We start from the raw sequence: 20,706 nt of genomic DNA on the forward strand, positions 1-20,706 counted from the left end.
TATATTTTCGTTTGAAAATGTAACTACTATTTTGTTGAAATTTCTTCTTTAGTTTCTTTTTCCAAGCCCGTTTTTTTATGTTGAAAATTCGTTTTGAAATGGCTGAAAATTCGTTTTGAAATGGTTGAAAATTCGTTTTAAACTGATAAAAATAATTTTTTTATAAAAATTAAACTATTCTATTTTTGGTTGAAAATGTAACTACTATTTTGTTAAAAATTCTTCAAATATTTTTTTCCAAAAACCGTTTTTTTTTTTTTTTTTTGAAAATTTAATTATTTTGTACAAAATTCGTCTTTAATTGGTTAAACATAATTTTTGACTAAAAATGTAAGGATTCCGTTTTTGGTAGATATTTTAACTACTATTTTGTTGAAAATTCTTAATCTTTTTTTTTTTCAAAAACCGTTTTTCTTTTGTTGAAAATTTAATTATTTTGTTGACATTTTTTATGAACTGGTTGAAAATAATTTTCAACTAAAAATGTAACTATTATATTTTTGGTTGAAAATTTAACTACTATTTGCTCGAAAATTCTTAATTTTTGCTTTTTTTCAAAATCCGTTTTTTTGTTGTTGAAAATTTAATTAATTTGTTGACATTTTTTTCGGAACTGGTTGAAAATAATTTTTAACTGCAAATTTAACTTCTTTTCAATTCAATCTTTGTTAAAAGTAATTTTTAACTAAAAATGTATCTATTCTATTTTGTTTGAAAATTTAACTACTATTTTGTTGAAATTTCTTCTTTTTTGGTTTTTTCCAAAACCGTTTTTTTTCATGTTGCAAAATCGTTTTGAACTGTTTGAAAATATTTTGATTGAAAATATATCATTCTTTTCTTGATAATTCTTTTTTTGGCTGAATATTTTTTCAAAATTGAAAATAAAACTATCCATTTTTGGTTGAAAATGTATCTTTTCAGTTAAATATTCATCTTTTCAGTAGAATATGATTCTTTAGGGTTAAAAATTCATCCTTTTCGTCGAATATTCAAATATTTGATTTAAAATTAATTTTTTCAAATGAAAATTTTGTATTTGAAAACTAATGTTTTACTGAAAATTTAAATACTCCGTTTTTGTTTAAAAATTTCATTATGTTATTGAAAATTCGTTTTTTATATGTAAACATTTATTTTTCAAACTGTCTATTTAACTATTCCATTTTTTGTTTAAAATTTATCTTGTTTAGTAAAAAATGCATGTATTTTGTTGAAAATTCCTTTTTTTTGTTCAAATTAAGTTGCTTTGATTGGAAATATAACTATTCCATTTTTTGTTAAAAATTTATGTTTTTTAGTTAAAAATTCATTATTTCGGTAGAAATTCATTTCTTTGGATAAAAATAGATCTATTTCATTAAAAATTCTTTCTTTAATTGAAAATTTCCCCACTTTTTCGAAAATTCGTTTATATAGTTAAAAATTAATTGTTTTAATGGTACAACTATTACATTTTTGGTTTCGAATTATGCTGGAAATTCATGTATTTTTTTGAAAATAAATTTCTTGGGTTAGAAAAAGGACCAATTTGGTCGAAAATTCGTTTGCTTTTAGGTTCAAAATTAATGTTTTAACTGAAAAAATAACTATTCCATTTTTGGTTGACAATTTATTCTTTTTAGTTTAAAATTCGTTGTTTTTTTTTTGTTTTTAAAAATTAATCTTTATGATTGAAAATAAATCTTTTTGGCGGAAATTCAACTATTTGGTTTAAAATACATTTTTCTAATTGAAGATTCATCCTTATAGTTAAAAACTTTTTTTTCGATTAAAAATTTTACTATTTTATTGCATTTTTTCAAAATATTTTTTTTAACTGAGAATTTAACTACTTCATGTTTAATTAAAAATATATTTTCTTTAGTTGAAAATTCGCCTTTTTTTGTAGAAAATTATTTTCTATGGTTAAAAATGCATCGTTTTGGTCGAATAAAAAATTTCCCTACTTTATCAGAAGATTTTGGACCACTAAAAAGATCCCGAAAAAATGTAATTGCCGACATTGAAAAATTTTCGAAAAATAAAATATTTGAACCAGAAAATTTCTGAAAATTTAAAATTCTCGACAGTGTAGAATTTTCGGCACAGAGAAATTCCCGAAATTATAGGATAAAAAATGGTTAAATAAAAAAAAACAAATACTTTTATTTAGTTAACATATTATTAATTTTATTTATTATTTTATTACAAGTTAAAACAATGAAAATTAAATTTTAAAAAATTTTTGGCATTAAATTATGTTTGAAAACTTTTATTAAAAAAATACTCTTTTATTTATTCAATGAAAAGATAAAATACGAAGATTCTACCAAATTTGTTAACTTATGCCATCATAAGTGATTTTTATAGCGCAACTAGTTCCAATTTGTAAATCACAACTTTTCCAAACAGTCACGTGTCTCTCCTCATTTTCTTTGCGATCTATCAGCAACCTGGTATTGGGAATTCGCAACCAGAATTTCCCTAAAGTCGGTTTCAGGGATTTAATATTCACACCATTCTTGAGAAAAATTGCAGTTTCTTCGTTCCAAGATGTTACTAAATTTGTCGTAATAATTGAAATATTGTATTCACTTGCAATAAATCTCAACATATTTCGCAAGTTGCTCAGAAAATAAATAGTCTCGTGTTTCGAAGTCGATAGGAAAAATAAAGCTGCTAACGAGTCAATCACTAGTAATCTTGTATTCGATTCGTTTTTTAAAGTTTTCGTCAATTTATGCACAATTGAAAAAAACTCGGGGATACTCCTGGCTTCAGTTATTTTCATTTTATTCAGCACTCTGCCAATTTCCTGTAAAGAAATAATCTTTTAGGCAAGATTTTTTTTTTTAATTTATAAACTTTATTTTTTGTAAATTTAAATGTTTAATTATCAACCCCCATGTGAAATAATGCAAATACAATATTTTTAACACTTTTTTAAATACTAAATTCGTGTGTTTGCTGAATTTTCAGTAAAAAATTTCTCATGAAAGTAAACTATTTTTAGTAAAATCTAACTATTTGATAGAAAATTTTTCTTAATCATATTTTTGGGTTGAAGATTGAACCGTTTTGTAGATAATATGCCTATTATTTTTCCAAATTAAACAATTTTCTGGAAACTTGATGTATTTAATTTCCTTGATGGAAAATTGATCTTTTTGGTTGAAAATTAAACTATTTAGTTATAAATTATTTTATTCATGTTGAAAATTGAACTAGTTTGTTGAAATTTAAAGTAATTTGTTCAGAATTCATTTTTTTCAAGATTAACTTCTTGGCTTGAAAATGTAACTTTTTTGTTGAAAATTTATTTTTCTTGGTTCAAAATTAATTTTTTATCTAAAAATTTACCTATTGAATTTTTGGTAGAAAATTTATCCTTTATAAGTTAAAAATTTGAATATTTGGTAGAAAACTCATTTTTTATGAGAAAAATAAACTTTTTGTTGAAAATTTCTCCCTTTCGTTTGAGGATTCAACTCTTTTGATAAAAATTCGTATTTTTTGTTTAATTAAATTGGTTGAAGTTTCGATTTTTTGTTGAAAATGAATTTATTTAACTGAAAATTGGACGATTTCATTTCCGTTTAAAAAAATATTTTTACTGGTTAAAAGTGAAACTAATTTGTTGAAAATTCATTCATTTATCTTAAATTTCAATTTTTCAATTTTTGGTGAGAAATTTATTCTTTGAGTTAAAAATTCGACTATATTTGCTGAAAAAGCATGTATTTTGTTAAAACTTTATCTTTTTTGGTTAGAAAAATAATCTTGTTTTTTGAAAATTCCTTTTTTGGGAATTAATTAAATTAATTTTTTTTTATGAAAATTTTACAATTCCATTTTTTGTAAAAAAAAACACATCGTATTTGGATAAAAGTTCAACTATTTTGTTGAAAGTTGAACTAATTTGTTAAAATTTTTATTTTTTAACGATCATTTTCTTCAGTTGAAAATTTAAATTTTTCGTGGAAAATTCGTTTAAAAAAATAGCTAAATTTTCAAGCCCAGAACAGGAAATGTTTCAAAGGAAGTTGAATTATTATTCCGGAAAGACGATTTTTTTTAACAAAATGGATGAATTTTTCAACATAAAAGGTGAATTTCTCAAAATAATTGAATTTTCAACCAAATGGTGCAATTTTTAAACAACAAAAGATTAAAATTTAATCAAGAATAGTTTAATTTACCAGAAAATAAGATGGATGTTTCAGAAGATAGTTAAATTTTGAACAAAAGATTCATTTTAAACCAAGAAAGATGATTTTTCTATCATAAGTGATGAATTTTCTATCAAAAGTAGTAGTTGTTCAATCATCAACCAAACAGACGAATTTTCAATTAAGAAAGATGAATTTTAAACCAAATAGTTCAATTTTCAATTAAAAAAGATATTTTTTCCAACAAAAATGGAACAAAACTTAAAAAATCGAATTTTCAACCAGTTGAATTCAATCAAAAAGAAGAAATTTTCATTAGAAAACATTATTTTTCTAAAAAAGAAGATAAATTTTCTACCAAATATTCGAATTTTCTACTTATAAAGGATCAATTTCTAACAAAAAATTGAACAGTTAAAGTTTCAAATCAAAACATTGCTTTTGAACAAAAACGAATTTTTCACAAAAAATTTACATCTTCAACCGAAGAAAATGATATTAAAGAAAAGCAATTTTGAATCAATTAATTCAAATTTCAATAAAATAGTTGAACTTTTAACCAAATACGATGTTTTTTTTTACAAAAAATGGAATTGTAAAATTTTCAGTAAAAAAATTAATTTAAAAATCAAATAAAAATTTTAACTAGTTGATTCAAACCAAAAAGACAAATTTTTATTTAAATAGTCGACTTCACAAAAAAAAGAAGAAATTTTCAAAAAACAAGATTATTTTTCTAACCAAAAAAGATAAATTTTCAACAAAATTAATGCATTTTCCAGCAAATATAGTCGAATTTTCATCTTATAAATGATAAATTTCAAACCGAAAATTGAAATTTCAGATAAAAAAATTAGTTTTTAACAAATTAGTTTAATTTTTAACCAGAAAAGATTTTTTTAAATCGAAAATGAAATCGTCCAATCGAAATTTCAACGAATTAAATTAAACAAAAAAACGAATGTTTATCAAAAGAGTTGCATTCTCAAATAAAAGAGAGAAATTTTCAACAATAAGTTTTTTTTTTCATAAAAAAATGAGTTTTCGACCAAATAGTCGAATTTTCAACTTATTAAGGATAAATTTCCAACCAAAAATTCAATAGTTAAATTTTTAGAGAAAAAATTAATTTCGAACCAAGAAAAACAAATTTTCAACAAAATAGTTCAATTTTTAACGTGACCAAAATAATTTATAACTAAATAGTTTAATTTTCAAGCAAAAAGATAAATTTTCCATTAAGGAAATTAAATACATCAATTTTCAACAAAATTGTTTAGTTTTCAAGGCCAATAGTCGTATTATCTACAAAAAAAGAGGAATCTTTAACCCAAAAATATGATTAAAAACAAAATGTTCTATCAAATAGTTAAATTTTAATAAAAATAGTTTTTCTTTCATGCCAACTTTTTTGCTGAAAATTCAGCAAACACACGAATTTAGTATTTTAAAAAGTGTTAAAAATGTTATATTTGCATTATTTCACATGGGATTTAATAAATAAACATTTAAATTCACAAAAAATAAAGTTGATTAAATTAAAAAAAAATCTTAGCTAGGGTGACCAGACTACCTGCCTTTTATTTTAATAAAAGTTGACCTCGCAAAAGTTATTCGAATAAATGGAATGAACATGAAATTTTTATTATTTTGTTAAAAAATCAACAATTGCGTTAAAAACAAAAAATCCCAATTTGGTCAAATATTAGCTTTTTTATTGAAAAGTAATGTTTGGTAGAAATAATAACAATTAAGGTTATCGTTGAAAATTCAACTACCATGTATTTTATTGAAAATAATTTTTGGTGTTTAAAATTGTAATTATTTTATTAATAACTCATCTTTTGGCTCAAAATGAAAATACAACTAATCCATTTTTGGGTGAAAATTGTCGGGCATTCAACTATTTGATTCAAATTAAAATTTTATAAAGATTCATCATGATAGTTAAAAATTCATTTCTTTGTTAAAAATAGAACTATTTTGTTGAAAATTAGTTATTTTATAGTTTTATTAATTTTTTTAATGATAATTTAACTACTCCGTATTTGGTGAAAAATTCATAATTTAAGTTGAAAATTCATTTATCTTCTTAAATATGTAACTCTTACGTAAAAAAAAATTTATCTGAAAATATAGTTACTCTGTATTTGGTTAAAAATTTATCTTTTTTAGTTTAACATTTGTCTTTTTAGTAGATAATTAATATTTATGGTTAAGAATGCGACTTTTTTGTTGAAAATTTATCTTTTTGTTCAAAGTTTATTTCTTTGTTTTAAAATTTCGCCATGTTGATGAGAACTCATGATTTATATTTAAAAATTCTTTTTTTAAACATTCAATATAACTTTTACATTTTTTATTTAAAATTTATTTTGTTCAGTTCAAAATTAATGTGCTTTGTGGAAAAATAATTTTTTTTCGAATTTTTCATATCTATTCTAATTTTGGTGAAAAATATATGTTTTTTAGTTTAAAATTCGTCTCTTTTGGTAGATAATGAATATTTATGGTTAAAAATTAATTTTTTTGTTGAAAATGGATCTATTTGATGAAAGTTTATTTCTTTGGTTGAAAATTTCGCCATGTTGATGAAAATTCATGGTTTATATTTAAAAATTGTTTTTTAAACAATCAATATAACTTTTCCATTTTTGGTTTAAAATTTATTTTGTTTAGTTAAAAATTCATGTATTTTGTTAAGAATTCTTTTTTTTTCAATTACATTTATTTAACTGAAAATATAACTATTCTATTTTTGGTTGAAAATTGATCTTTTTAACCACTTTTTTCAAAATTTGTTTTTATGATTAAACATTAATTGTTGTAACTGCCATTGAACTATTTCATTTTTGGTTTCAAATTAAGCTAAGAATTCCTGCATTTTATTGAAAATCACTTTCTTCGGTTAAAACAGGACCAATTTTGATGAAAATCCATTTTTCTTTATTTCAAAATTAATTTGTTTTAAACTGAAATATATAAATATTCTATTTTTGTAAACAATTTATCTTTTAAGTGTAAAATCTGTTTTTTTTTGTGTGAAAAAATTAATATTTATGATTGAAAATTCATGTTTTTAGTCAAAAGTTTAATTATTTGGCTCAAAATTAATTTTTTCAATTGAAGATTCATCCTTATAGTTGAAAATTCATTTCTTCGGTTAAAAACATTTTTGTTGAAAATGCATTTTTTGGTAATGGATTCTTTATTTCAGTTGAAAAATAATTTCTATGGTTGAAATCAAAACTATTTTCTTGAAAAATCGTTTAATTTGTTTAAAAATTAATTTCTTAAACTGTAATTATAATTATTGCATTTTAGAATTAAAATTTATCTTTTTTATTTGAAAATTCATGTTTTTTGTTCAAAATTAATTTCTTTAGTTAAAATATAACTATTTTCTTGATATTTAATTTTTTGGCTCAAAGTAAATTTTTTAAACTAAAAATACAATTAATCCATTTTTGGTTCAAACTTTATCCTTTTAGTTGAAAATTCGTATTTTTTTATAAAAAATTATTTTCTATGGTAGAAAATTTATCTTTTTGGTTGAATATTCAACTAATTGATACACAATTAATTTTTTTAATTTAAGATTCACCCTTATAGTTGAAAATCCATTTCTTTGGTTAAAATTTAGGAAGAAGTATATAATCTTCAAACATAGTTATTTGTCTTAAAATTTTTTCTTTAAGAAATTTTTTAGCGGATTAAGCCATAGAAAAATTTACTTCAAAAATTGGAAACAGCAGAGTTGCAAAAAAAAAAGTGTCAAAATAAATGTTTCTTGCAAAGTTTTAACATTTAAAAAATTAAAAATCATGTTTTTTTATTTGAAAATAAATTATCAGAAGTACTATTTTGATTCCTAGAATCATAGAAAAGTTTATCTTTTGATTAATATTTACCTCGTCGTTGCATTTTTGAGCATTTAAAATTGTTTGCATTCTAATAGTTGATAGATATCCCTTAGTATCAATATAGTGCACATCTTTTTCTGTTCTTAAAGAAATATTTGTGGCAATTGTGAGACACAATTGTGTTTTTCCAGAAGAAGAAGCCCCACAAATCTCATATAATTGCTTTGAATGCAGCCCTCCATTTAATAACTTGTCTAAACTGGAATACAAAATTTAATTATATTTCTGTCTTAAAAATTAGAATTATATATTTTTTCATCAAGTCATAAAAAGAATATCTTGTACCTAAATATTCCTGTTGAAACAATTTTTGTAGAATCTTCTTCTATCAATTTCGAGGCGTCAATTATTTTTCCACCGACAGATTTCGAAATTTCCTTCCTTAAGTCTACGACTGTCTGAAGGATAGAAAATTGTTCTGTTATTCTCTCTTATGTTCCTAAAATTCTCGAGAAAATTAAAAAAGAATAAATAGTTACATTTGTAATACAAAAATATAATTTTCAAACAGTTGTACTCTTGATAAAAAATACGAAGTTTCTACAAAATTGTTTAATTTTTAAATCCAAAAACATAAATTTTCAACAAAAGAATTCACTTTAAATCAAATAGTGGAATTTTCTGCAAAGAAGATTAATTTTCTACCAAAACAAGCGAACTTCATCAATAAAAGATAAAAAATGTAATACTTGAAATTTCAATTAAAAAAGATTTTAATTTATAATAAAAGAGAATTGAATTAATATAAAAACGTAAATTTTTAACTAAATAGTGAAATTCTCAACAAAAACAGAATTATTTTCAAACCAACAGTGGCATTTTTAGCCGAAAAAGACAGTATTTTTCCCAAAAGAGATGAATTTTCAGGCACAAAAAATCTTTCAAAATTAAAAAAAAATTACTTGAAATATTGCAGATTTTCTTCGAAATTCGTAGAAATCGTTTGAAAATTGCTTGAAAAATTAAATATTCAAAATAAAAATCATTAAATTTTTTTCCAGTAATCATAAAAAAAGTTTTTTTAATTTTTGGAAACCTTTCCAAATTCTTAAAAAGCTTCAAATTTTTTGTTCGAAATCTTTAAGAATTTACTTTTAGTTTCAAATTTTGTAAATTTTTTCAAATATTTAATTAACTTCTAATCTTTCCAAACATTTACACCTTATAAATATCTTTTAAAAAGATTCGAATTTTTCCTTTTTTTTTCAATTGTCTAAAATTTAAAAATTTTCCTTCTAATTCTCCTGATTTTTTTGACAATTTCAGAAATCTTAAAAAATATTATAAAGTATCTTGAAATATTACCCCGAAATTCATTTTTCAATATAGACTTTTTTAAGATTTAACATTTTTCCAGAAATCAAGGGGAAAAAGTTTATTATCTTGAAAACATTCAGAATTCGTTAATAGCTTCAAAATTTTATTTTAAAACTTTGATAAATGCACTTTTCGTTTAAAAATGTTTAAATATTTTTGAAATTTCTTCTAAATGTCTAAATATTTTTTTTAATGATTTGAATTTTTCTCACTTTTTTTTTAATTCTGAAAAATAAATGCCGTTAAATCTTCCGGTTTCTTTTTTTACAATTTTAGAAACCTTTGGAAATCTTTCCAAATTTTAAATTATTTTTTAATCTCTTCAAAAAATCTAAATCTAAACCTTCTAAATATGTTTTTAATTTATTCGAATTTTTTTTTAAATCGGCAAAATCAACAATAAATGTCTTCAAGTCTTCCAGATTGTTTTTTGACAATTTTGGAAATCTTGTAAAAGGTTTTTAAGTTTTTTTAAAAATAAATTGTTTTAACTGTCAATATAACTATTCCATTTCCGGTTAAAAGTTTGTCTGAAAATTCATATTTAAAAAAATTTATTTCTTTAGTTTAAAAAAAGGAAAAATTTGATTGAAAATTCGTTAATTTTTTGTTCAAAATTAATTTTTTTTATCTTAAAATGAAACTATTCTATTTTTTTGTTTAAAATTTAGTTTAAAATTAGGGTTTTATGTTGCAATAAATTTATTTGGTTAAAAGAAGGACGAACTATTTTAAAAATGCTTTTTTTTTTGTTCAAAATTGATCTTTTTGCCCGAAAATTCAACTATTTAGTTTGAAATTCATTTCTTTGGTTGAAAATTAAACTATTTTCTTGAAAATTGGTTTTTTATTGTTAAAATTATATATTTTAAACTATAAATATAAGTATTACATTATGGGTTAATAATTTATATTTTTGATAGAAAATTAATCATCTTGGTTAGAAATTCCTTTTTTGTTTGTTAAAGATTTATCATTTAAGTTGAAAATTCATTTTTTTTTTCTTTCGTTTAAAAATAAAGTATGTTATTGAAAATTGATGTGTTTTGTTAAAAATTCATCTTTTTTAGTAAAAAATTAATCTTATTTGTTGAAAGTTAGTTTCCCTGGCAACAAATTTAACCTGAAAGAAGAACTTATTACGGCATGGGAAAATGAATAATTTGACAGGGGAAAGTCAGGGAACTTCGAAATTGTTATTTTGTAGAAATTCAGTTTTTTAAATAACGCGCCAAAAATTGAATTATATTAGGGGCGCCGGAAATTAGCGATTTAAGGGGTTGAGAAAGTGTGATATAGTCCTGATATTCAGGTTCGAAAATGAGGTTATAATTTGAATAAACCTTACCTTGAACGACAAGCCACTGACATTCACTAAAGTATCTACCGCCTTTTCCATAAAATCAAAATCTGTGTAAATGCCTTTCTTCTGCAGTTGAGACATGATAGAATCCGTCAAAATCTCATAACGATTGGAACTTAATCGAGCCATTTTTGTCTCTTCCGATGTCGTCTGCACCGATCAGCTGATTATTTAATCTCTCAGTTTCGAAGGTTTTAAAATTACCCCCTCAGAATATAGAATCATAAATAATTAAAATTACCAAATACTTTTTTGCCATTAAATTTCTATACCTATCGTTAAATCATATCTAGAAACATGAATATTTAAAGAACAGGATGTATTAGAAAACTACGTGGTTCAATTAAAAAATGTTCATCTCAAAACTACGACTTGATTATCTTCTCTTAAAAACTCACATCCGGGATCTCTTCAACTCAACGGCTCAACCACTCAACTCCTCAAACTTCATTGTCATTCTGCTTTCAACGATAACACGACAAAGTTAAGAACAGTTAAAAATTAAGAAAGAGCTCAGTGAAAAGTAAAATAATCTTTCTACTTGTGAAAAAAAATTCTTCTAATTTTTTTTACCATTATGGACAACAAAATCGCGTTGATAATTTCTCGTTTCTATAAAGTTTCGTTTTTAAATGCATTCACTTATTATTTACAAGCCAGAAAGCTTCGCGAAGTCGTTCGGTAATATTTTCCGGTCAACGAACTTTTGATTCAATTATTTTCCTTTCGAGCTAATTCTTAGAATTCTGTTTGTCACCATCATCGGTAGAACAAAGGTATGTTAAGAAAAATAATAATTTTACAATATTGGGGGCAAAACTCATCTGGAAAATGGTAGTAAAAATATAAATTAAAGGAATCATGCGTCTTGACACGTGGCACTTTGGAGCACTTTGGGGGCGGCCATTGTGATTTTCCGGAATTCCGTCAATTTAAATATACTATAAACTGAAATTTAAATTAAAAGTAAAGTCAATTTTTGAATTTTGATAGTTTAGAATGAAAATTGCCTTTTTTAAGTGAAAATTTCATATTTTTTTGATGTTTTGAGTACAATCGGTGGTGTAATAAAAATTGGAGCCAAACACGTGGTATGAAATAATTTAATAATTTAAATTGGAAAACTTCACACAAAACATGTTTGTTTTAAAGAGAAAAATAGAAATGGTGTTAAAAAATTTAATAATAGCACTGATCAGAATATTTATTTGTGCATGAAATGTAATAAAACTTTATTAAAACTGCTTTTTGTTTCTCATTATTTTTGAGGTTAGAAAAATGACTCCTGAATTAAGAATCATGCTATAAATTAAATATTTTTTTAATATTTCGAAGCGTTTTTATGAAATGTTTTTACAAGAAAACTTCTTAAATTTAAATATTCCATTTTATACCTATTTATAAATTCTATTTGTTTATAAAGTACTTAAAATCTGATTTACATTGAATTTTTATTTATTCAAAAAAAGTTAATTCGTGTACTAAAATTACTCATTCGTTTAAAATAAAAAAAGGAATTAATGCGCATTCATTTGAGACGACTCGCAAGTTATATAAATCCCTGACAAGTGGAAGCCAGTACTAAAAAAATGCACATATTTCTTTTATCGGACCAAATTTCCTCTTTATATTAATTTCCTATAAAATAAAAATAAATCCCCGAAACTTTTTGTCAATTTTTTTACAAATTCGCAAAAGAGTTGCTGATTTGATCTCCAGACAGGAAGTACACCCTTTTTATATTCGCATCTCGACCAATCAGAGTCCTTAACGGGCGCCACGTTGCCAAATATCCTGCTCACCTTCGCGACCCGCGCGCGCCCCGTGGCTGGTCAGTGAATTCTGCAGAGCGGGCCTCGGCCTCCTCGCCTCGGCCTGTTCGCTGATGAAATTTGTCGCAAACCGTCGCCATGTTTAGAAGTGTCTGCGTCCTTGAGCGAGTCGAGCGAATATGTTCTGTAAAATCTTGAATATATCGAATGCGCAGCAAATTACGTGAGGTACCCAATTATAAATTATCGCTCGGTAAACACGGGCGAAACGACGATTCCCGTGGATGGGTGGCCTAGGCGGCGGAATCTTGTGATTCCGAAATGGTAAGTCCTCTTCTCGTCGGGACAACGCCAATATGGCGGCCGAAAAATTTCCTTTGTATAGAGGCAAGGTTTCGTGAGACGGATAGAAATGCGGAGCTCGTTCCTCATAACGTTTCACTTCAAAATCGTCTCCAAGTCGCGGCTACGCAGTAAATTCGAATTCGCGAGTGAGGGAAAACCGGAAATAGTTGGATTTCGGGAAAATCGAAGTTTCCCCTACCAGACGATGGTGAGACGCCCTGAGTGCTAGCTGAGTCGAGACGCGTTATCGGTTCGTTCTTTTAATATCAGAAATGACATTGCTTTTTCCAAAGTTTAGAAAGACGCGAGTGCTTTTGGGTCGCGGGGACAGTCACCTTTTTATCCGGAAAACTCTTTTATCGATTTCCCTCCCGGAAAAATTGGAAGCCCCCTACGCACTTGTCGGCATATTTTAATTTCGGCGCTTTTTTTTAGGGACCAATTAAACACGCATTATTTGCAATTATCAGTGCCAGGATATCTATGAAAAGAGGATTTGTGATAAAGAGTTTTATTTTTTGTTTCGTGGGTAAAATGTTAAGTGAGATAGTGACGATTTTTTTTTATACGTAGGGGTGATTGATCGGAAATTGTCGTAAAATTTAATGTTTATTGAACGTTTTAATTTGTTGACAATGAAGATTAGGAGTTCATGTGTTTGTGCTAATTAGATTTTTTTTATTTTTAAAAGGGTTGATGTGAAAAAGTTGAAATTCATGATTGGGAATTGATTTCTTGGTTAGCTTATTTGGGCAATTAGTCTTTCGCGAGTAACAAGTGTGATGTAAACAAGTGCATTAAATTTTAGTTTTGAGAAAAGATTAGGTTGCGAGTTTTAAGGAGTTGGGCTTATTCACATTTCAGGATGTTTAAACTAGTTCTGATTCTCATTCGGGGTTTTAAAATGTCGTTTAACCTGTTTTCTAGACTGATAAAGCCCATCATTATTTATAAATATGAGAGATTATAAAATGAATAAAAATAAGAAGTGCTTTGCAACGATTTTGATAGCTTTTTTAAATTTAAATATATTCTTGATCGAGCGGGAAATAATTGACCATGAAACACCCAGGGATTTTAAATAGCCTGATCGCTAGACATCCGGTTCATCTAAATATGAAAGAAAATAGCTTATAATTAATTTTAGTTTTCCTTAAATCTGTGATCGTAAATTGAGTAAATTGAGTGCATTTTTTGGGACAATACTTAGGTAATTTTAGTAATTCAGTTAATTATTTAATTTAATAATTTTTTTGAATTGGTTGCACGTTTTATACATTTTGCATTAAAGAAGCCCGGAGAATACTTGATTTGTCTAAATGTATTTTAAAAAGCTATCAACCAAATAGTGAACATTTTAATGTTTAACATTTCCTACGCTTAAGATAAAGTCGGAAATTGTGAATATTCTTATCAAAGATACGTTTTATTTTATAAATATTATTTCTCTTATAAAAGCTGCTGTTAAAAATGAGACAAGATTAACTGATAAAATATTCTTCGTATTAATTTATTTACCTTGTATTTCTATTTATTTTTTCAGTTGCTTCCTCTTGGTGATTATATTTTTATTTAAAAAAATTAATTTTGTTTGAAAATTCAACAATTATGTTCAAACTTGATACTTTTTGGTGGAAAATTAATATTTTTGTTCAACTTTTTCGGGTAAAAATTCGTTTTTAAATTTACAGTCTAATCTGGTAGAAATTTCATCTTTTTTGTTAAGATGTAGCTGCTTTTAATGTTAAATTAATTTTTGGGTTGAAGTATCTAAAATTACATTATTCATTGAGAATTCACCTTATTCGGTTAAATGTTGAACTGTTTTGTTGGAAATTCGTCTTATTGAGTAGAAAATTGATCTGTTTTAGTAGAAATTTAATTTTTGTTAAAAATGCAAATGTTTTTATTTGTTTATTTATTTTTTAAATTTAAAATCAAAATCGTTTTTGGTTAAAATATCTACAGCTGCATTATCTGTTAATAATTATTCTGTTTTGGTTAAAAAGTTGTCTTTTTTGGTTCAAAGTTAAACTACTTTGTTAAGAACTCCTTTTTTTTTAGTTTCAGATTGATAATGTTTTGTAAATTTATGTTGATATTTAAACATTTGAGTAGTTTGTCAAAAATTCGAGTTTTTTTAATTTAAAAATTAATTTTTTTTAATATCTACAATTACATTTCTTGAAAATTTGTGTTTTTTTGTTCGTTTTTGATTAAAAATTTATTGTTTTTTTATTCGTGATAAATTATGTTTTTTTTTTTTTGAAGTTTAAGTATTTGCTTGAAAATCCAAATACTAGCTTGACAACAATTGAGTTCAACAATTTTTACTAGTTTGTGGAAAATTTAATTATTTTGTTTAAAAGTCTGTTACAAATTTTTACAATAACGAAATTCTGGTATTTGTATATTAATTGTTCCGGTTGCCCTGTACATTTGCACTTTGCAAGAAGTTTGAGTAAAAAAAAATTTTTGGAAGAATTGAACTCATCTCATATGCAGGAAAAATTTGTTCATGTTTGTTGCTTGAACTTTAAGCTCCTTGCACAAGAATGTTAAAAAACGTTTATTATGTCAGGTGTTATTTAAAATTTAAGAAATCATTACAATTTGAACAATATAATTTAAAAAAATTGACACAATGACTTCATCCTGCTATCATTTTATTCAGAATTTAGATATATTTTATAGTTAAATTGTCTTGGGAGTGAATATGGTACATTTAAATAAACTACTTGACCTGTTATCAGTTTGAAAACAATTAAATGACGGACTCCGGAGATTACTGGGAATTTAAAATTATCCGCCGGGTTGATATCTTGATTTCTAATTATTATTTTTTTTTATTTCAATTTTTGGAAAAGGTATTTTTTTTACTGAAATTTCGGTAAAAAAGCAACATTTTTTAGGTATTACTACGCTGTCATTGGGAAACAAGTTTAAAAAATAAATAAATTGAATTTAAATACGGGTTTCGGTGATTTTGAAATAGTGGTAGAAATTTAGTTTATAAATAATGAATGAACTTTGAAGTGAGAATAATTTATAGCGGATTTAAAAAATTTTGGTTGCAGTATCATGTGTAATGAGTGATAAGCAGCCTGGGTCTACTTTGCCACCCCTCAGTGGGGGTGGAACAAACAATGGCGGAAGCAATGGAGGTGGATCTCAACAAGCCGTTAACTTACATCAAGTTCTTGCAACTCAAGGACTTAATGTCCTTACTACAGGAGGAGGACAGCAGTTTGTCCTTACTTCCCAAGTTCCAGGCCTCACACAGGTGATTTATTATCCAATATTCCCATGATAATTGTTTGGTTAGATTATGAATTTATTAATTATACATTGAAAAGTAATGTTCCGAAAGTTTTAAACTAATTTTTCAAATTGTGATTTTTATAAATTATATCTATTAGTTTAGAACGCATAATTCAAAAACCTTTACTTTAAAAATTTTCGATTTTTAATTTTTAAGTATATGTTTTAATTTAAAGAATTTTAAAATGCAGTTTTAAAGGTTAAAAAATTAGAAGTTTTTCAAATCGAGGATTTTTGAATAAAAAACAGGGTGGCTACCAGACCAGGAAACCGAGAATTTAACGAATTTTCGGAAGAAAAATCTGTCCCAAGTTTGATTTTAACAGTTTTTTAAAATAATACTAATAGCATTTAAACTTGAAACTTTTTGATAAAAAACAGGTTCATTTTATCAACTGTAAATATAAATAAATAAATTATTTTTAAAATGGATTGATTTGCTCAAACAATTCTAAATCCGTTCAAAATGTGAGAATTTCTAGATTGTAACTGTGACCATCCGAAAGTCTTAATAAGAATTGAAATTAATCTATCATTTATTCCGATAATTTTATTTTTAAATAAAAATTTTCATTAATGATCAATAATATATTTTTTATTCAGAGCTTCAGGGCTTCCTTTATATTATTTGTTACATTAAATTGAATAAATAAATGTATTAATATATTATTTGTATTAATTTTTTTAGCCATTAAAAAATGTAAACGTGAGTTTTACTATTTGCAACTTGAAAATAAATCCATAATAATATAGTCATAATTAAAGGTTTTTATTGAATTGAAAATATTGTCAGTCTAAATTATTTAATTTTTATCTCATTTAATTTCGAAATCTCTTAATGTAGAAAAAGAGTAAGTATTTAATATTTATCAATATTTCACTGTTCGTTTAAGACGAGTAAATTGAAACCAAATATTTAAAAGAAAACAATTTGAAACTGAATTGTTTTACATAGAAAGCTTTGAATCTTTAGATTTTCGAAGAACTTTTTAACTTTTAGCGTTACAATTTTAATTGTTCTGTTTAAAAAGTGTTTAATTTATAAGTGAAATTGTTAAATTTTAACGCATAAATAACAATGGAATGATTATTATTTGTAGAAAAAATTTGAGTAATTTTAAGAAATATTTAGAAGTTTTGAAAATATTTAAAATTAATTAAAAACTTGAAATTATTTCAAGTAATTTAAACGAAGTGTGTCGCAATTTCTTTCAGAACTTCTAAATATATTTTAAAATTAATCGAAAATTTCCCACAATTTTTGAAAATTCTGCAAATTAAAAAAAATTCCTAAAATCTTGCATCATTTTTCAAAGTGAAAAATCATTTTCAATTTTCCTGAGAATCTTAGGAAATTTTTTTATTCTTTTGAAGTGTTTCACAATTTTTAAAAAAATTATAAATTTTTTGTTTGAAATCTGCAAAAATCTACATTTTATTTTAAATTCGGCTGTAAGTATTCGAAATTATTTCAAGTTATAAATTTAATTCGAATTTTTTTAAAACTTCTAAATATGTCTTAAAATTACTCTAATATTTTTACAAATAATAATTGTTCTATTGATATTTATAAATTCAAATTACATTTTTTAAATTTGAGAACTGTTAAGTTACAAAAAATATTTTTCAAGTTTTAATGTGTACCTTATAAAATTACTATTGAAAGTGTTAACGTGGATTTATATTTTTGGAATGCAATTTTTGAATTAAAAAACTTTCAAACTTCAATTTTAAAAGTTTGGCATTCGAGAATTCCACTTTAAATGATTTAATTTGTTGTTTATTGTTCATTACTTTATATGGAAAAATGTTTAGAATACAGTTTGATTTTTAAAATTTCATTCGCCGTGAAAAATGTTTGCGAACCGGGAAATGACTGGGAATTTTTTTCTTCTATTAAAACGGCCACCCTGAACTTCCCCTTTTTTTCGTTTTTTCGCAAAATGGAGCCCAGTAAAATTAATTGATTGATTAATTGATTGAATTTAGTTTAAAAAAATATATATATATTTTTTAATAAATTAATTTTTTTAATTGGGTTGATTGTTTATAATTCATCTATTCTAGTTAAATATTCAGCATGTTAGTAAAGAAAAATCGTCACTGGTTGAATTTGTTTTGTTTGGGAAATTAATTTTTTCTACTGAAAATTTAAGTGTTCTATTTTTTGCTGAAAATGGATATTTTGTTTCTTTTCTTTAAAATTCATGTATGTTAGGTAGAGAATTCTTTTTTTTTATTATAATTCTCTTTTTGGTTAAAAATGTAGCTATTTGTAAGATATCATTTTGTTTAATTGCTAATTATTGCTTTAAAGTTCAACTATTTCGTTGAATGCAAAATTAATCTCTCTGGGTGTAAAGTTCTGCTGTTTTCCAAAACATTTGACTTTATATTTTGAAAATTCAGTCTATTCTGTTGAAAAATAGTTGAAAATGCAACGATTTTCTGGAAAATCCGATATATTTCAACTCGAATTCTTTGAGATATTTTATATTCAGTCAGTTAGAATTGAAGTACAAAAATTCAAATTTTTAAGAATCTCAGTTAAAATTTTAAAAGTATGTTTTTACGAAATTTGTCTCTTTTTTGATAAAAAATTTATTATTTATTTAAACATTTAAGTATTTTGTTAAAAAGTCATATTTTTTCGTCGAACATTCAACTTTTTTTTTTTGAAAATTCATCTGTTCTATACAAAATTCACCCTTTGGGTGTAAATCTCATTTTTCTTGGTTCAGATTAAACTCTTCATGTTGACAATTCAACTATTTGATTGATGCAACTTTTTTTTTTAATTTATCTTTTTAGTTTGAAAATTCAACTTTTTTGTTGTTGAAAGTTGAGTATATTTTGCCTTCAAATCATAGGGATATGGTACTTAAGTAATTTTATTTAAATTGATTCACCTATTTTCGTGAAAACTAATTCCCCCAGTATTGTGCCCTTAAAAATGTTTAATGATGATTTAATACCGAACCTGAAGGAACTGAAATCCATTCAATTCACTCCTTCTGCTGTCAATCGAGGCATTTATCTGATATTAAATTTGAAATTCCTGGACGAATTTCCCCCCGAAAACTCGGAAATTAAGTCGAAACTCGTTTTTGTCCAGGTCTTGCCGAGTGGCGCGACAACGACCGCAAACCTGCAGCAGTTGGGCGTCACGCGAATTGTCAATATCGGAAATACATCTCCGCGCGTCAGCGTTGTTGGTGTCGCGAGTGCGAGCGGCTCGCCTCTCTCATCACCCTCCCGTCAAACGTCCACAAAGGTGGTATTGACGACCTCCCCAAAGCTCGTTCGCACCTCCCTCGGCAGCATGTTTGTCACCCCGACCTCTCAAGTGACCGGACAATCTCCTCCAGCGAGGAAAAGACTTAAACTGAGCGAAACCACCGAGAAGTCGACAAGTGCCGACGACTCGATGGGTTACAGAAGGCGAATAATGGAGCACAAAATGAAACGAATGCGTGCTGTGAGAGAAAAGTATGCCGAGAATGCGGCGGAACTCTTTTTCCTCCATGCGGGCGGGAATATGATGGATTTCCAAACCTGGCGAAAGAGGCCACCCACACCTCAGTATCTGCACTTTCTCCGACAGCACAGACTGGATCCTGACGATGACGATGAAGATCTCACAGTGCCCCTGCAACCGCTGCCCGAAGTTCCTGTTTCTCAAGCAGTTACCACGACATCGGTGAGCCAGGGTGCTGAGGTCAAAGTTCCGGGGATTGGCGTCACTCCTGTTGCGGTCTCGACGACACTGCCGACCGCTGTGGCGCAACTTAGTCAACAAGGTTTGTGGAAATCACCTTCTTTTCTTTTCTTTTCTGTTTTTTTTTTTTTTTTTTTTTTTTTTTTTTTTTTTTTTTTTTTTTTTCCGTTTTGTTGTTTAGGTCGAGTCGTGAATATTTCATGATTAAAAGAGCTGGGATGTGAGAGCACGAGTCGTCCTCTTGAATAATTCTATTGACAGGGCTGCTGCGTGTGCACCATCACTGAATTCAGGTCTATTATATACAGGGTGGCCGCTGGACCTGGAAATCGAGAATTTTATGAGAGTTTTACAAATTTTTTAGAAAAAACAAAATCCATTAAATTGTGATCTTTTTCAATTGTATGATTCAGTTTAGAATGCGTATTTGAATTAGAAGAATTTCAAAGTGCAGTTTTAAAGACTTAAGGCCATGTATCGAGTGGGTCACGTGACCAGATTCCTACCTTACCCTCACTTTTTTTATTTCCCAACTTATTTTCACACAAAGCGCCAGATCGAGTTGAAAATTTGAGATATTAAATAAGAAGCACTAAGAAAGGTGGGTCTGGTTCTAAATAAAAGCAAAACAAATTATTTACAACAATAAACTTTTTTCATAATTATATAAATTTAGGACCAGAGCCAACATTCTTAGTTCTTCTTGTTTAGTATTCCAAATTTTCAACCCGATGTGGCGTTTCGTGTGATAATAAGTTGGGAAATAAAAAAATTGGTGGTAAGGTAGGAATCTAGT

The 20,706-nt window shown here is 25.8% G+C and overlaps 2 protein-coding genes across 7 annotated transcripts in view; one reads left to right on the plus strand and one right to left on the minus strand.

The window, feature by feature from the left end:
- Positions 1 to 2,243: 2,243 nt before the first annotated feature.
- LOC117177850 (DNA repair protein RAD51 homolog 4-like) lies at positions 2,244 to 11,444 on the minus strand. Of its 2 annotated transcripts, none has more exons than XM_033368849.1 (6): positions 11,328 to 11,444; positions 11,153 to 11,212; positions 10,740 to 10,961; positions 8,360 to 8,472; positions 8,063 to 8,273; positions 2,244 to 2,797 (listed from the first exon to the last, which is right to left on the minus strand). In XM_033368849.1, exons 3-6 carry the CDS (start codon positions 10,881 to 10,883, stop codon positions 2,321 to 2,323), a joined length of 945 nt encoding a protein of 314 aa, XP_033224740.1. In that variant the 5' UTR covers positions 10,884 to 10,961; positions 11,153 to 11,212; positions 11,328 to 11,444; the 3' UTR covers positions 2,244 to 2,320. The 2 variants fall into 2 exon arrangements, with proteins under 2 accessions (XP_033224740.1, XP_033224741.1); XM_033368850.1 differs by having other exon boundaries at positions 11,153 to 11,215; positions 11,328 to 11,430.
- Positions 11,419 to 20,706, plus strand: part of LOC117177849 (helicase domino) — a 91,610-nt gene continuing 82,322 nt past the window's right edge. Inside the window, exons 1-3 of one of the 5 annotated variants that reach the window (XM_033368845.1) lie at positions 11,419 to 11,530; positions 15,949 to 16,154; positions 19,308 to 19,992. In XM_033368845.1, coding sequence (XP_033224736.1) covers positions 15,960 to 16,154; positions 19,308 to 19,992 — 880 coding nt within the window. In that variant the 5' untranslated portion in view covers positions 11,419 to 11,530; positions 15,949 to 15,959. Of the gene's footprint in view, positions 11,531 to 12,629; positions 12,851 to 13,101; positions 13,122 to 15,948; positions 16,155 to 19,307; positions 19,993 to 20,706 lie in introns of those variants that run through there. The other 4 variants (XM_033368848.1, XM_033368844.1, XM_033368846.1 and 1 more) reach the window with 4 other exon arrangements.

This window comes from Belonocnema kinseyi, chromosome 8 (assembly GCF_010883055.1).
Source record: "Belonocnema kinseyi isolate 2016_QV_RU_SX_M_011 chromosome 8, B_treatae_v1, whole genome shotgun sequence".
In the NCBI taxonomy this organism is placed as follows: domain Eukaryota; kingdom Metazoa; phylum Arthropoda; class Insecta; order Hymenoptera; family Cynipidae; genus Belonocnema; species Belonocnema kinseyi.

Excerpts from the sequence above, each read along its gene's own strand:
- LOC117177850 (XM_033368849.1), bottom strand. The coding sequence starts at position 10,883 with ATGGCTCGATTAAGTTCCAATCGTTATGAGATTTTGACGGATTCTATC. Across the intron at positions 8,473-10,739 it reads TCAGTGGCTTGTCGTTCAAG|ACAGTCGTAGACTTAAGGAA; the intron begins GTAAGGTTTATT and ends TCTATCCTTCAG. Across the intron at positions 2,798-8,062 it reads CTCAAAAATGCAACGACGAG|GAAATTGGCAGAGTGCTGAA; the intron begins GTAAATATTAAT and ends ATTTCTTTACAG.